The 17,059-nt window shown below is 38.9% G+C and overlaps 1 protein-coding gene across 2 annotated transcripts in view; it reads right to left on the minus strand.

Annotated features, from left to right (window-relative positions):
* Positions 1 to 11,220, minus strand: part of BMP5 (bone morphogenetic protein 5) — a 159,096-nt gene extending 147,876 nt beyond the window's left edge. For both annotated transcript variants that reach the window (XM_029063718.2, XM_029063643.2), the window contains exon 1: positions 10,026 to 11,220. In XM_029063718.2, coding sequence (XP_028919551.1) covers positions 10,026 to 10,515 — 490 coding nt within the window. In that variant the 5' untranslated portion in view covers positions 10,516 to 11,220. The remainder of the gene's footprint in view (positions 1 to 10,025) is intronic.
* Between the last annotated feature and the right edge of the window lie 5,839 nt (positions 11,221 to 17,059).

A 17,059-nucleotide genomic window follows, 5' to 3' on the forward strand; every position in this document is an offset into this window, starting at 1 on the left:
TAATTGTCAGATGTGATGAAGGAGGGTGTTCCAGGCCAGAGGCAGGATGTGGATGAGAGATCAGTGGCAAGTTGGATGAGATCAAGGTACAGTGAGTAGTTTGGCATTAGAGGAGTAAATTGTGTGGTCTGGGTTGTAATAGGAAATCAGGGACGTAAGGTTGGAGGGGAGCAAGGTGATTGAGTACTTAAAAGCCAATGGCAAGGAGTTTCTGTTTGGTAATAATGTTGATATTTGTTAAGCGCTTACTATGTGCAGAGCACTGTTCTAAGCGCTGGGGTAGACACAGGGGAATCAGGTTGTCCCACGTGGGGCTCACAGTCTTAATCCCCATTTTACAGATGAGGGAACTGAGGCACAGAGAAGTTAAGTGACTTGCCCACAGTCACACAGCTGACAAGTGGCAGAGCTGGGATTCGAACTCATGAGCCCTGACTCCAAAGCCCGTGCTCTTTCCACTGCGCCACGCTGCTTCTCTGTGGAGATGTGGAGATGGATAGACAACCACTAAAGGTTCTTGACAAATGGGGAAACATGACTGAATATTTTTGTAGAAAAATGACCCGAGCAGAAGAGTGAAGCATGGACTGGAGTGGAGAGAGATTGTCCCCACTGTATTTGCTTTAAGCCTTTATGACTGGGAATCAATAAATCATTTGCATTTATTGAGCACTTACTGTGTTCAGAGCACAGTATGAAGTGCTTGGAGAATACAATATAATATACTGGACTAACATGTTCCTTTCACAAGGAGTTTACATCTAGAGGAAGTGAATTGTTACGCTTTCTGTGTAAATTAATTCTTTGGAGTTTCAAGGAATTTAATAAATGACATAGTGGTGCATTTTAGGTTCAGTCAACATCTAGAAGTCAAGAGGTTTATTTCATCCATTGGCAGGTTCCTGTGGCACATATACTGGGCATATTGATCAGCATAGCCTTCAGTCCTAAGCTGCCATTATTGCGTGCTTACTGGGTGCAGAACACTGTGATATGCCCTTGGGAGGGTACAGTACAATAAAGTTGGTAGAGAGACCCCTGCCCACAATGGAGTTGGTAGACAGATTCCTGCCCACAGGGAGCCATTTCACCCCTAGTTGACATTAGCAACCCAGGGCTCTTTAGAGACCTTTTAGGTAATCCAACTCCTCCAAATTCATGTGAATCTTCCAAAATGACTCTGGATGTTCGACTACGCTCAGAAAGATTGTGGGAATCCCAGAGGAAGTCCCTCTCCCACCGTAAGATGACTTAAACCTAAATGGAGTTTGAGAGCTATAGAACTCTCTGTTTCCCTGAGGATTGTCCAAACTGGGAGCTGACCTGTACCAAAGGACTTAACTAAAGTCCAGGGCTACTTGAAGGTCAGGGGGCGAGAATCCCCTTACCTTTGCAGCATTATTGTTATAGGCTGTGGGGTTGGCTAACCCCTAGTCATATTTTTCTGCACCTTAAGGCACATAGAAATTCAGGTGGGTAGGCTAACTCTGTGAGAAGGAGGAGGTGGAGTGACACTGAAAAGGCCCTTATTGGAAGCAGACATATTTTATTCCTTGATTTAGACTTGGCACATTAAATACTTAATAAATAGGATTGATTGATTTATGTACCCTTAATCCCGATTTCAATTAATTGTTTTCTTTATTAGCAATTTGTTTTTCTCTTTCCCATAGCTGTGACCTCTCTGTCAGTGAAATATGACTGTAGTGGTGAATCTTACCTAGACTTTTTTTTTCAAACCTTTCTGTTTTGATGTTTTTCATTTGCCTTTCCCTTCATTTGTTTCTAATGTTCTGTTGCTCCCGACCACTGAGGTATTTTATTTGGAAGGAAATTAACTAAGGATGAGTGAAAAATAATTTACTTAGGAACCAAAAACAAACCACCAGTAGGAAAGGCAGGGAAATATTGACTCTACCCAAGAACAGCAAAAATGACTTGTGAATCCTCGTGAATCACCAGCTGAATATGAATTTGTAATGGAGTGCTATGATTACAAAAGCTTACATGATCCTGGGGTTTATTAACAGAAGAAAGGCATTTAAGGAAGCGGGGAAGCAATTCTTTTGCTATGTTTGGCAATGGTCAGTCCTTGACTTCACAGAACAGTTGCAAGACTGATCATTCTGTGCTTCAAATACCAAAGCATTTTATGATTCCATTCCCCATCTTCTGAGGCGGCGTATTCTCTCTGGGTTCAAAGAACTGAGAGTCAAGAGGACTTGCTTTCAGCTTTTCTGTTACCACCCAGAGCCACCACGAGGCAATTCTTTTTCCTCTTGGGTAAAGGGGATAATAAATAATGTTGACCTCATACAGTCTGCAGGGAAATATTAATAAAGAGAACTAAGGCTGCGAAACCAAATGGACCCCTGAATAGTGTGAGAGAAATCCAGTGCTCAGTGAACCAGAGTTTCTTTCTGTGACAAGAATTCAGAGCAACAGAAAGGAATATCCTGGCAACGCTTTCTCCTACTGCTAGCCCACCACTTGCTTCCGACCCAGGCTCTCTCCTCCCTGGAGGGAGTGATAGGAAAAAACCAAAATGCTCCAGAATGATGGCCTAAGTTAAGTCCCAGAACCCTACACTCAGTAAATCACTCATATTTATTGAGCACTTGCTGTGTGCAGAGCATTGTACTAAGTGCTTGGGAGAGTACAGTACAACAATAAACAGACAGGTCCCTTGACAACAGCAAGCCTACAGTTACAAAGAAGACTCTTTCTTTGACCTGAGGAGCCCAGAAGCTTTAAAAGACAAACACCAAAATGCCCCATCAACAAATCCAAAATCAATGAAAGCACATCAGGGACAGCTGGAGGGAGCTGGGGAAGTGTTGAAGAAGAGGAAGCCAGGAGAAGGAAAGGAAGCAGGGATGAAAAAGTAGAAAAGTGAGAAAGGGGAGAGAGGGAAAAAGAGAGGATGATGAGAAAGGGGAGAGGAGGAATAATAATAATAATGGTAATGATGGTATTTGTTTAGCTCTTACAATGTGCCAAGCAAATCCAGAGTCCCTGTCGCCTGTGGGGTTCACAGTCTCAATCCTCATTTTACAGACGAGGGAACTGAGGCACAGAGAAGTGAAGTGACTTACCCTAGGTTACACAGCAAGAAAGTGGTGCAGCCGGGATTAGAACTCATAACTTTCTGACTCCCAGGCCCATGCTCTATCCAGAAGGAAAAAGGAAGAAGGAGAAGAGGAAAAGCAAGAGTAGGTAAAGAATGGGAAGAGAGAAGCAGGTGAAAAGGCAAAAAAGGCAAATAGAAGGGAGGGAGCAAAGGTGACATAAAGGATCTTTCCAACTCTCTTTTGTGACTAATATCTCTCTGAATCTAGTATCTTTCATCTTTCTCTTGCTGTGTTCTTTCTATTTGTGTGTGTATCTCCCTTTTTCTGTTTTTCTCACCTGGTCCTTCTTTATCCACCCACCTTCCTTCTTTCCCCTTTTCCTGCCTTCCCAGTGCTCTGACTATCCTTAGAAAGAAACATTTGCCCCACCTGCTCTATTGAGTGATCTTGTCCTGCTCCAGGGTGAGGTGTAATTAAAGTAACTCTTCAGCATGTGAATATAGGCCTAATAGCCAAGGCCTTCTTTGAACTTATGGAGTAGGCCAAAAGCCTTGGGGAGCAATCTGCCATAGACATGAGAACCTTAGAAATGGGAGTCTCCCACCCCTCAAAAGAAGGTCTATAGAAAGACTGTGATTGAGGCGGTAATAATAATGTGGGTATTTGTTAAACACTTCCTATGTGCAGAGCACTGTTCTAAGCATTGGGGGAGATACAGGGTCATCAGGTTTGCCCACGTGAGGCTCACAGTCATCATACCCATTTTACAGATGAGGGAACTGAGGCCCAGAGAAGTGGAGTGACTTGCCCTCAGTCACACTGCTGACAAGTAACAGAGCAGGGATTCAAACTCATGACCTCTGGCTCCCAAGCCCTTGCTCTTTCCACTGAGCCATGAATTCGTTGGTTGTAGAAAAACTAAGAGTGAATGATGGTGTAGACTGAATGGTGTTATGGTGATGTAGAGAAGGACAAACGTTTAGCTGAAATAGAATGTGCTCAAATGGTTCAATGGCCTCTTCAAAGCAGTAGGCAAGAGGTAATACTATTGCTGCTGCTTTTATTTTGTATAAGCAGCATCTCAAACATCAAATCAGAATTCCAAAGTCGTAACGAACCTCTTCTTCCTCCCAAATAAATGAGCTGGTTGTCAGGATCGACAGTTCTGCCTGCTGTAATACTTGTGTGTTTTATAGGGAATCTTAGCCAGGGGTGTTATTTTAAGAGATGAGCAAATGGGGAGACCCCATGGCCCAGCCAATAAAATATGAACTTAAGGTGCAAAGAAGCACTCATAAATATAACTCAGAACAAGGGGATTCATTGTTTCTCCCCTACCCTTTCGCTGCTCCTCTGATCTCAGCTCCTCTGTGTGCGTCATGGTAGGCCTTATCCTTTAACCTGTGGTTTTTAAAAGCTAAGCTACTACATTATTTATGACTGTAAATGTTAGTAGTCCGTCTGTGTACTTCTCACACACATACCGAGGACATTTTTTTTTTCCTTTTGGGGGATTTCAGACTGCAAGGATGAAGAGGTTTGTCCCTGGAGCTGACTTGGTTGTGGGGAATCCTGAAATATCTATTTTGTCTATGAGTCAGGAACTGAGATATGATGAATCCTCCCTCCACCTGCATGACTCAAAGAGCAGCTCTGAATACCCTCTCTCGTTTTAGTTCCCCTCTCATTTTTTCTCTTTTCTGTCCTCTTTTCATCTCTCTCTTTCTCTCTCTCTCTCTCTCCCTCTCTCTCTTTCACATTCCTGTCTTCACTTTTTTCTTCAGGCTTTTCTCTCTCCTCTATTGGTTTTTTATCACTCTCCTCCTCCCTTTTAAAAATAAAATTTTCATCTCAGTACCTTTTTCTTCTCCTTTCCCCCACTTTTTCTGTATTTCCCCATTTTTAAAATCCTGTCTATGATCCCTCCAACAGCAACAAAAGAAACTTTCATATTTCTCCCAAAAGTCATTTTAACTGGTGGTACCAGACTAGGAGCAAGGAGGATAGAGGATGAGGTGAGGGGTCGGGGGTTCATTTGGAAAGTATGGGAAATAATTACAGAGGATTGCAGCAGACAGAGCTGCTATCCTGAAGCCCTGGGGAGAGTTTCTATTAGAAGGGTAGCCTGCAATTGGCACTTCATAAAATCTTCCTTCTCAGCTCCAGGAAAACAGAAGACCTAACTTTAAATGATCAAGCTGTAACTAATTGATTTTCTGGTAAACTAAGCCTCTGGGTATGAAGAAATGGAGAGTAAATGCATACTAAAGGAAGCTAGAAAGAAGGAAGGTACTGAAGAGTTGAGCATGGGTCTGGGACTAAAGGTAAAGCAGAAAACTATGTTAGAGAAAATGACTGGGACACCGTAATAGGGGATGAAGACAGTTTTTTCCTAGTTGTTCTGAACTATGTGATGACTTCTTAGTTTCCAGTCTACTTGCTATTACTTATGCAGAACTAAGATCTGCTTGTAGGACAGTTTTAGGTTGCAGATTGTAGTCAAATGATCACTAATAGCAATGATAATAATAAATCACATTTCAGCAATAAAATAGCTCCAAGTAAAAACACCTTTTTCATCACAGCCCTAACCACCAAGTACAATCTTCTACAGAAAGAAAGACAGAGGGGGTCAGGGCTATTCTTTAGCGGCCCCTCCCTTGTTTTCCAAAGAGTTTCATTTCATCTCATTTTGCTCTCTTCCTCTTCCAAACACTTATCTTTGTCAGTGAGATATAGGCACCACATGGTGTCCATACTCAGCCACAGAGAAATGGATCATCTTTTCCAGGGGAAAAAGAGTTAACTACTTTTAATGTGTGCTTATGCTGCATAGGCATCAGTTACACAGTAAAGGAACACACACACAAACACACACCTAAATTATTCTTGTACTTCAAAGAGCTGAAGACAGTGCAGTATAGCTGATACCTATGATGACTTTCAGAAGTTTCTCTGCTACAGTTTCTGGCATGTTTGTTGATTCATTAGACTATAATGAAACTCAGTTACTCAAAATATTAGTAGTTATAAAATATATTATTCTTTTTGCTGTTTAATCTGTACATGTAGTTGTTTTTGAAAGGGTTGTTGTGAAATGAAAATGATCCCATGATATATCACCAGGCCTTCTAAGTTTGAATTAACTCAATAGAAATATATCAAAATTAATGTCAGAAAATCACATTTGACAGTGAACCATAATTATTAATAATTGTAATAGTGAAAAAGTCAAATTTAATTCCAGTCTAATGAATCTTGACACCAAGAAGTAATATTACATGATTCCTTCCATTTAGGTTTATAAACTTGTCTAGTGTGGTGGCATACTAATGGCAATATAGCAAAAGACCCCAACTCAAATAATATCTGACTTCTACTTCCTACACTGACTTAATTTTAAAAACAGTCCTCAAATACATATTTATCTTTATTTAAAAGTACATGCACATTGCAATGGTTTCCATTGTTTCTTGGTAATGGTTTCCAGTTCTTTTTGCATTTGTATGTCAGAAATAGATCCATTTTTATAGCTTAGAAAGCCCATATGTCAAACTAACAATCTTAGGTTGGAGGAAAAGAGATGGCAAAACAAAAAAAAAAAAACACCAATTCTCACAGCAGTGTTTTTTGTCTGAGTCCAGTAGTAGACCAAAAGCAAAAGTCTAATGAATATTCAAACAGCTTCATTGATAAAACAGACAATTAAGTCTTCAAAATGTTATTTCCTATTGGAATTACCCATATATAAATTGAGAAATTAACAAAATAATTTGGGATGTGTTCCGGAATACTGAAACCCATTAATATGTGGTTTTCAAAATTGGCACATATACAGGTTATATATAACCCCTTATATACAAGTAGCTACTATTAGAGTAGAGTAGCAATTACTAAAATCAGAAAGTTGGTGAGTTTCCACAGGGGAAAAGGAAATACAAGTTGAGGATCTATCAAATAATTACATTTTTCTCTCCTTTTCCTCCAAATGGATCAAAAATATACACATCTGAAACTAAAAAGAACAATTCCCTCCCCCCAACTCCCTGAATTTCAGAAGCATTTGGGAAGCTAGGTTGCTTTAGGCTGAGATTTGGTTAAGCAAATTTCTGCTTAGAGAAAATATTTTACTTGAATTAGTAAACTGCAACAGAAAATATGTTGTTCCAAAGAAAATGAATTACTGTAACAGTATGAAACAATCAATCCTTTTACTGGAAATATAAACAGATTTTCTCACAGTTTAACTTCTGGTGGCTTCTTCAGCCTAACTTCTACCTACCATTTCACTGATTCATTTGCACTTATTTCTCTGGTGTATAAGGGATTTCATAGGTCACTAGAAAAGCAGCTCCTGTTGGCTATGTGAAAGTGATGGAACTTCAAAATAACTACATTTGGTCACAGGCAGCATTATTAATGTGTTAAAGAATGTGACGTTGAAACCACCGTATGGTGTCTATTATAGTGAAATTACATATAACCTAGAATACAGAGAACTCTATCATGGCTAATTTTTTCCCTAGTTGGAAGCAATGCCGTTCATTACATATTTTAAAAAGAAGCAATCTCAGAGTTTTGTTGTGAGCAGCATGTTCTGGTAATGATATAAGGTAGAATTTTCCTTTAACCTACTAGTGGGAACTTATTTTCATAATCAGAATCAATTAGTATTTTTTAGGGGGGAACCTTATTCTAATTCCTAAATATGGATTAAAATCTGTCTTTTGTTGCCAAGAACAGTGCATTTTTCTATCCATTTGAATACATAATGTAAACAATTTTCTTTTTTGAAGCTCATATTCAATAATGCTTCTCTGAATAACATGCGTAAATGTATCTTACAGCACACATATTAAATTACTCTGTTCAAGTAATCCAAAGTTAAACTGAACATTCCCTAACAAAGCTTATTTAAAAAAAAAGATACTTTTTTGGAATGATAATAAATTGATTTTTGTCATCCCTGGAAATAAAGATTTTTTTGAATCCTGATTTTTAAATCATTTTTGATGAAGAAATCTTTGAAATGGATAGGACACAGGAACATAGGTGTCATATCCTGGCAAATTTGGATAAATTTGGATCTTTTCTTGGCGTGCCATTCAACAACCTTTATTCGTTTTAGACAGATTTAAATATAGATTTAAAATATACACTAACTCATGATGACGGTCACCTTTTTTTAATGTAAAAAACTTGGCTTGCCATACTCTGTCAGATCTTAAATCACATAGCATTGTTTTTCTATCTTGGTGACTTATTTGTGAATATGTTAATGAAGCCCAAACAAGAGATTTTAAGATAAAAATGCTAAAACTAATCTAAATTACTCATCAATATTTCTTATGACTGTTGCTACATGGAGTGTGTCATAAACCCCAATTTCACAGAATTCATGGCAAGGAAGAGCTTGCTAATTAATTTAGGATTATGTTGTGTGTTAAATGCCTTTTAGGGACCAAATAAACCTGCTAATTATAACGCTTATGAACAGATTTCAATGATATCTGATTACTGCAACCACTGGAAAACTCTCCTTATTAAGGTTTTCACAATTTTAAAATCCTTGGTAACATGAAACACATGTATGAATTTATAGACCACCTTATTCTTCTTGCAAGGATGGTTGATACTAAGAGATCGGGTCTGTAGACCAAAAGATTGGATAAAGTGTATCTAGGTACCATTTAGGCTTAGGGATCACAGAAGCTTTACATTTTATGAGCACTTGGGATACATTTTTTATCCCATGACTAGTAATCGTAAAGGTGACATGGCTTGCACATATAGGGATATTTTGGGAAATCAATAAAAAATTGCTATAAATTCTGATTCTTTCAAATGTGTTAAATTTGATCAGTAAAGTGTTCTTGTGTGGAAATGAAATCACAATGCTTCATTGAATAGGTCTTTAACTTGTAGATTTCCTATCCTAACAAGTCATTTTCTTTGTAGTTAAATAAAATGACTGCTCCTACATAGTACTGATAGCTCAACATTTTTAATCTGTAAATCCTTTATCATGATGCTCTAGGGAATAGCGCTAGAGAGTAAGAATGCACAAAATGATTTGATAATCTGAAGTCAATGTGCAATGCTTGCCATTTAAATAAAAATTAACATCCAAAATATTAATCTTGAATAAAGCTTCTATCCCATTTTATCCGGGAATGGGATTAAATACACAGATTTCCAATTAAGCGTCTGACCTTAGCAGAAAAAGAAGGAATGCCGAAGCAGCTGTTGCTAAGTCTGTGAGCTAGGTTTTTTTGATCGCCAAAAACTGAAGGGATGTATTCCGTTTTTTAAATCATCCCTGTAAAGAATAGACATACCTCCCTTTTCTAAAAGGATCAGGGTAGCTCTGACTTGCTGGGCTGAGTTGCATACTTTTACCAATAGTATTTGATTTTAATCATATTTATTTAATTTACCTCAGCTTTTATCATAGCAGTTGCTAGTTTCAAAGAAAGAAGGGTATGGGGTTTTGATATGTATACTTAGGCATATTTCAAGTGATCTAATATTTTCTTCAAATGGCCAACAGAAAATCCTCAACCCCCCTACACTTTCCCACACATACATTTCTTTTTCTCCTAGGTTTTTCAAAGGTTTGCCTATAATTGTTCTAATACTTTTCTGTTTTGCAGAATATCATCTGTTAGTCCATACATTTAGACAAAGCTGAGATTTAAGCAAAATCAGAAAAGACCCAAATCTACACAAACCATAAGCATTTCATTTTAACTTTTATATTTAAAAAATATGAGCTCCACTGCCTAAGGCTAAAACTTATATTACATCAATGAAAGAAAGGAAACAGAAGCCAGAAGAGGAGAGTTATAGAAAATGACTTTATATAAACAAGACCACCTACCAAGCAGCTACTTTCCCATTAGTAAAACTTCCAGTTTGTAATAACAGAGATTAACAAAAAAATTAAAAACATACCTAAGTTGACAAAGCTCATGACCATATCAGCGTCATTCAGAAAGTTGGTATCGTGCAGGCTGGCTAAAGGAGGACTTTGTGTGGTCAAGGATGTGGTGCGAGATAATTGCATTCTCCGAGAATACCCATTTGGAGAGGCCGGGTATCCCCTTCTTACCCCTCTGTTCTCTCCTCCCATGGAACCCCTCAGTGAATATTCCAATTCCTCCGTGTCTTCTTCATTTGTCATAGCATTGTACAGGTCCAGCATGAAGAGAGGAGCCGAAGAAGCCTGTTTTCCAGGTGAAAATGGTCTGGGTCTGTGAGGTAAACCCAGGATAGAGAGAATTTCTCTCTGGATCTCCCTTCTCTCATGGTTCCGCAGCCTCCTATAAATAAAACTGGAGTGAACATGATTATCTCCCAGACCGCCTTTTGCATGACCCACCAAAACCCAGGAACTCCAGAGCAGACCCAGAACACCTCTAAGCAAAAGAACCGTTAGATACATTTTTCTCCCCCCAGATATAAAGTCTTTTAATCCTCGTTGCTCTGTCTTAAAATCAGAATTCCTATGAGGTGTGCTCTCTCAGTGACGGAAAAACAAATTTACCTATTCTTCATGTCAATGACATTTCTAAACACAGCATCTTTAGTGATTTCTTTTTTCTATTTAAAATATTTTGGAATGTGTCAGGCAGCAGTTATTTCTAAGAAAGCTGAAATTCAGATTTCCAGTTATCCACAGTTTTTATGGTTTTTGCTGCATTTATGTAGCAAGAGACGGCTACTATTATTTGGTCGAATGACCTATGCATTCCTATATAAGCTTAAGATAATCAGTTCTCTGGTGTTTGTATTTGCAAAAGTTGATCTTCTGATAGACTGTAGTTCCCAGAGTTATCTTCACTTGTTTTGGAATTCTTCACACACCTTGTCCTCTTTCCAAGACAAAGTCCTGAATCACAGATCTATCCTGATCTGCACCTTGGTGGTGTTGTTATATATATTTGTCCGGCAGCTTGGTGATAACTTTAACATCTTTTGTGTCGTCTTTAGTGTAAACCAAGTCTTAAGCATGGACTAGTAAAGTAAATGTGCTTTCCTGAATTTACTTGAAAAACTCCCGAAAGTCCATTCAATTCCTTTCTCCTTCTTACTGTTATTTCCACCTCCAGCAGGCACAAATATACCAGCCCTCTTCAAGAGAGATCTAAAGACTAATGTAAGCGCAGCCCTGCTGGGAAAGAAGAGGTTTCTCATTGTAATTTGAAACTAGTAAAGCAAAAAGGCTTTAACCCTTTGGCTACCAGAGAATGCTTCCCCTTTTACCATTTTACTGCACTGCGCCTAATCTTACACTATGCTTTATTGGACATAAAAGGTCAGGTTTCAACTATCAGAATAAAAATTCTGCCACTCATTTGACACAGATTTGTCACCCATCTTTGTTTAGGGGGCATTTTGAATGCTCAATTTGAAATTTCTAAACACTCAAAATAATGTGGCAAGATTAAATCAAATGTCTGAGAAATTTTTATTGGGATTGAATTCAATCAACAGAGGTCTTTTCTAAAGAAATAACCAATGGAAAAGATTTAAAGATGAACTGACTTGTGAAGTTGTAACAGCTAGATTATGTCATAACACACTGACTTGGACAGCAGGAAATACAAGCTATTTACTAATACAGTGATCACAATTTAATAGAATAATTATATATTTCATTCCTCAAGAAGCTTTAGAAATTGCAATTTTAATTAGCAAATGGATCAGCATGCTTATGTAAATATTGAATGAGTTGTGTTGCATTTGTCTTCAAAGGTGAAAATCTAAAGTGAATGGATTTATCCAGTCAATATAAAACTTCATTTTTAAAGCAAAATGGTTTTTAAAGGTGAATTCATTTGAAATAATTTGCACTGCATTTATAATTTCACCTGTAGCAATTAAAATCAAACATGGTTCTCTTTTATTCTCTAATAATATCGAATATTTAATTTTCCATATTCTGATGTCCATGGTTTAAACTCACATGAATATTTTTATAGGTAAATTACAGAATCAGAAGATGATTATCAACAGCCTTTGATGCCTTTGAGATCAAGGAATAGTGTGAGTAGTGGGTGCCTACTTCATTTTCATGAACAACTTTTGTACAGCCAACCCCAAAATTTTCCCATACAATCACTGAGAGCACAATGGTCTCATTGGGCCTAAGGTGGAGGAATTAGGTCCATTAGGATCTAATCTAAACCCACACAGTCATCAGCTCAATTACTGACTGCTCACCCCCAGAATGAGAATTTGGGGTCACTGGTTCAGATATAAACCATTAATAGAAGCACCAATACCTTTTCTACATTTAACTCGACATTAACTTGACAAAAGAGATTCACTGTATAAAAATATTATCTTATATAAACAATCAATTGCATTTATTATGTGCTTATCAGATACAGACCTATGTACTAAGTGCCTGGAGGAGTACAATACAACAGAGTTGGTAGACATGTCTAGAGAACTGTAAAATGCTAAATATAAAATATAAAATTCTAAAACTTCCCTTGGAGTCCTGGTCTCTCTGTGTCCATACCAGCCTGAGGGATGATTGGTTAGCATAGATTAAAAAATATGCATATTTCCTCTTTAATGAATTCTCACACCATGTGGCTTCAGCATCCATCAAGTCTCTCCTATTCATGTCTTCGAGGGAATAAAAGCCCCAAGAGGAAATAGGATGGTGAATCTTTGGTTGAACTTGCTAGTTTCCTTTTTATTCCATTCTAACATTAAACATTCCTCAAGGGGAAGGACATCTTTCCTCTTTTTTTCATCGCTCTTCTCATTGATGCTTGCTGGGCAAGAACTAAAGTCAGCCCTCTGCTTGAGTCACAGAAAGGCTGCAACTGCATTTCCCAGTGGTCCCCGCTGCAAGCCCTAAGTCTGCCAAAAGAGGTGAATTGGTCACAGAAACAGAGGGGTGAGTACCTTGGATCCAATTCCAAGAAGCAGCATGGTATAGTGATTTGAGCACAGGCCTGGGAGTCAGGAGGTCGTGGGTTCCAATCCCAGTTCCACCACTTACCTGCTGTGTGACCTTGGGCAAGTGACTTCACTTCTCTGCTCTTCAGTTACCTAATCTGTAAATTGGGGATTGAGAATGTGAGGCCCAGGTGGGACAAGGACTGTGTCCAACCCGATTTGCTTGTATCCACCCAGAGCTTAGTGCCTGGTGTGTAGTAAATGCTTAACAAATACCATTCTTGTTCTTCTTCTTATTATTACTAAGGTTTGTTCCCTCAGGGGGGAAATCCTCTCTCACCCAGCTCTTGCTGCCTTGCTAAGAGAAGCAGTGTGACTCAGTGGAAAGAGCACGGGCTTGTGAGTCAGAGGTCATGGGTTTGAATCCTGGCTCTGCCACTTGTCACCTCTGTGACTGTGGGCAAATCATTTCACCTCTCTATGCCTCAGTTACCTCATCTGTAAAATGGGGATTAAGAGTGTGAGCCTCAGGTGGGACAAACTGATTACCTTGTATCTATCCCAGCGCTTAGAACAGTGCTCTGCACATAGTAAGTGCTTAACAAATACCAACATTAACTTGCTACCCCCCCAGGAGGATCCGCACAAGCTGCAGCCAGAGTTTCTGATGATTTCCACACTTGCCTCTGAGTCTGTCGGTCTTCCTGACATGCTCAGGGATCTCCAGTGTGTCTAAGGATGGGGGTTCTAAGAAGGGGAAAACCCATGGAAGTTCTTCCACAGGGAAATTGCCAGTTAGGGTACATTTCCAAACAGGTAAAACCCTGGGCCTAGCAGGATGTCAGGGGTGGTTGGAGGTCTAGTCATATTTGGTAATTGCCTTGAGGGAGGTCCAGAAAGTCAGAAGAGCAAGGAGGGAGTAGTAACACCTGGGATTTGAAATTCTGCCAGGAAGAGGGAAGATTCCTCCAATTAATCCTCTGGCCCAGCAGGTAATGAGGAAAATTGTGCCTATACAAACATAAAAACATACATACATCCCTTTTCATTCCTTCAGTAGTATTTATTGAGCGCTTACTATGTACAGAGCACTATACTAAGAGCTTGGAATGAACAAGTCGGCAACAGATAGAGACAGTCCCTGTCGTTTGACGGGCTTACGGTCTAATCGACGGGCTTACAGTCTAATCGACGGGCTTACAGTCCCTTCCCAATCCCAGTCTGTGCATACACACACATAAACACACTCATATAAAGGTACCACACATGCATCAACTCACTCACCAAAAATTCATACACTGGTTAAATATACTCCCGTATATATTTCCACTCACTCATCATACATATAACCAAGTTGCACTCACACACACACACACACACACACACACACACACACACACACAAACTTATATCCAGATGTTGTGGGCAGGGATTGTCTCTGTAACTTCCAAGTGCTGAATATAGTGCTCTGCACACAGTATGCACTCAATAAATACGATTGAATGAAGATGCTCTGCACACACACATACACAAGTGCACACTCATCGATGTATAAAGTAATTGTCGAGCAAAAGCAAAGAGAATTGCAGAGGCAGGAACCCCAAGTTGGTGCACACAGCACAGGCAGTCAGACAAATTACAAACCCCTACAAGCACTAGAACAACTCTCTAGAACAGAGAGTAGAGTGGCATAGAGAGAACAGTAGGAAGAAGAAGAAGAAGAAGAAGAAGCATGGCATAGTGGATAGAGCACAGACCTAGAAGTCAGAAGGTCTAGAGTTCTAATCCCGGCTCCCCCACTTGTCTGCTGTGTGGCCTTGGGGACATCACTTCACTTCCCTGGTGCTCAGTTACCTCATCTGTAAAATGGAGATTAAGACTTTGAGCGCTGTGTGGGACAGGGACTGAGTTCAACCCAATCTGGTTATATTCACTATAGCACTTAGTACAGTGCCTTGAACATAGTAGGCACTTAACAAGTACCATTATTATTATTATTATTATTATTAGAATAAAAATGGAGAGACCAAGAGAAATCACTTAAAAGAAAACTACAAAAGGAAAGCCAACAACTATCTACTTTTCTTAGAGTTTGGCACAGTGCTTGGCATATAATAATCACTTAAGAATATTATTATCATTAAAGAATTGTATTTACATTAATCTCTAAATAAACAATCATGAGTTTTTCTTTCCTCTATCTCTGGAACATGACTTAAAATTACCAAAGGAATCACGCCTCTGCCACTTGTCAGCTGTGTGACTGTGGGCAAGTCACTTAACTTCTCTGTGCCTCAGTTCCCTCATCTGTAAAATGGGGATTAAGACTGTGAGCCTCATGTGGGACAACCTGATTACGCTGTATCTACCCCAGCGCTTAGAACAGTGCTCTGCATATAATAAGCGCTTAACAAATACGAACATTATTATTACTATTATTATCAGTCTTGTTCAGTTTTTTCAGTATAAGTGCCCAAAATAAATACTGGCTAATGGCATGTTTCTCTTAGAGACTCTCCATTTATTAATGGATCCAAATTAATATAAAATATCCTCCAATCTAATTCCCTAAACAAATGGATATATAGAAGGTATATATACTGGGCATTAAAGTGAAGAAGTCTAAAAAAATCTAAATAGAATTTTGTGGATTGTAAATTCTGGAGAGCAGAGACTGTGTCTTTGGATCCTATTATATTCTACCAAGCACCCAACATAATATTCTGTATAAACTGGGCCCTAAACTAGAAGTGATGACACTACCAACTTCAGGATATAGCCATCACAGAACTCCTCTAGTGGTTGCATTCAGATTCAGAGGTTGAAAGTTTGGGGTATTTTTAATGGGAAGAGGAAAAAAAAATAGTCAAATGACTCCAAAGCTTTGAGCGGAACATCAGGTTATTTTATAAGAATTGATCTTGAAAAGTGTTTCAGTTGAACAGGGGAATTCCCTATGAATGTTCATCACCTATTGCTCCTAGACTGTTCTTTGGTCATCTCCCACTAAAAATAGAGCTGCTCTGGGCAGTGGAGTGATTCCTAAAATAGAGTGATTCATTAAAGGATGCCAGGAAAATCATAGCCCTGCAAGAAAACATTTTGGCTACTACACCCTGCAGAGTCTTACCTTTTCTAGATTTAATAAATGATATTAGAAATCTGATTTTCAGGCCTGATCTTGGTTTTGTTGTCTCCTGACTCCACTTGCTTTAAAAAAGAAGAGCTTTGAAATCTGTGGTTGAGAGGCAAAAGCATCATTTTAAAGCACCTGGACATATTTTCCTACTCCAACCAACTATTTTGAGCTAAAAGACGTGCCTGCTAATAAAATATCCTGGTTTACGCCATAAATGGTCCAAACACCATCAGGTGGCCCTATGTGTTTTCTACCAGAAGTTGTCTGAGAATGTTGTGTGGGGTTCCTGCATGTTCCTTGGAGCTAGCCAGGAAAATGATGTAGAATAAGACAATATTATCTTTCCATATGTATCTGCCCACTCATTGTGGAAGGGAGTGTCGTTTTCTCAGCTTCATGAATGAATAAGATTTCAACTACAGTCTCAGCATCATATACATCTTCCTCTGTCACCTGATTTCAGTGGAACACTGCACAAGTGCAAGTCAGAACACCATCTGCTCTGCTCTTTTGCTGCCAGTCCTTTCTCTTTTTGAGCCAAAGAGGCTGCACACAAACAGAAAATATATTGTGTACACCACTGGTCTGTAGAAAGACAGAGAAGTGCTACAACACCACCATCTGACTTAGATTTGCTTGCAGTAACCTGGAAGGGATTTTAATAGCTGGATGGCTTGTGCTGTTTGTGTGTGTATGTGATTAGATGTTCCTAAGAAGACCTAGGAAATGAGTAATAACATACAGTCATTGCACATATTTGAAGAGAAATGCTTTATATTATTTGGAGTCCTGACTGGGGTGGCAAGTGAAGTTACTATTTCGTGTATTCAATTAAATATAGAAAACCCCACATGTGCTGCCGAAATTTCCCATTGTCTTTAATGTTAGCACTCTGTCCAATCTAAGGATGTGATATTTGACAATGGAATGG

The sequence above is a fragment of the Ornithorhynchus anatinus genome, chromosome 1, assembly GCF_004115215.2.
Source record: "Ornithorhynchus anatinus isolate Pmale09 chromosome 1, mOrnAna1.pri.v4, whole genome shotgun sequence".
Classification (NCBI taxonomy): domain Eukaryota; kingdom Metazoa; phylum Chordata; class Mammalia; order Monotremata; family Ornithorhynchidae; genus Ornithorhynchus; species Ornithorhynchus anatinus.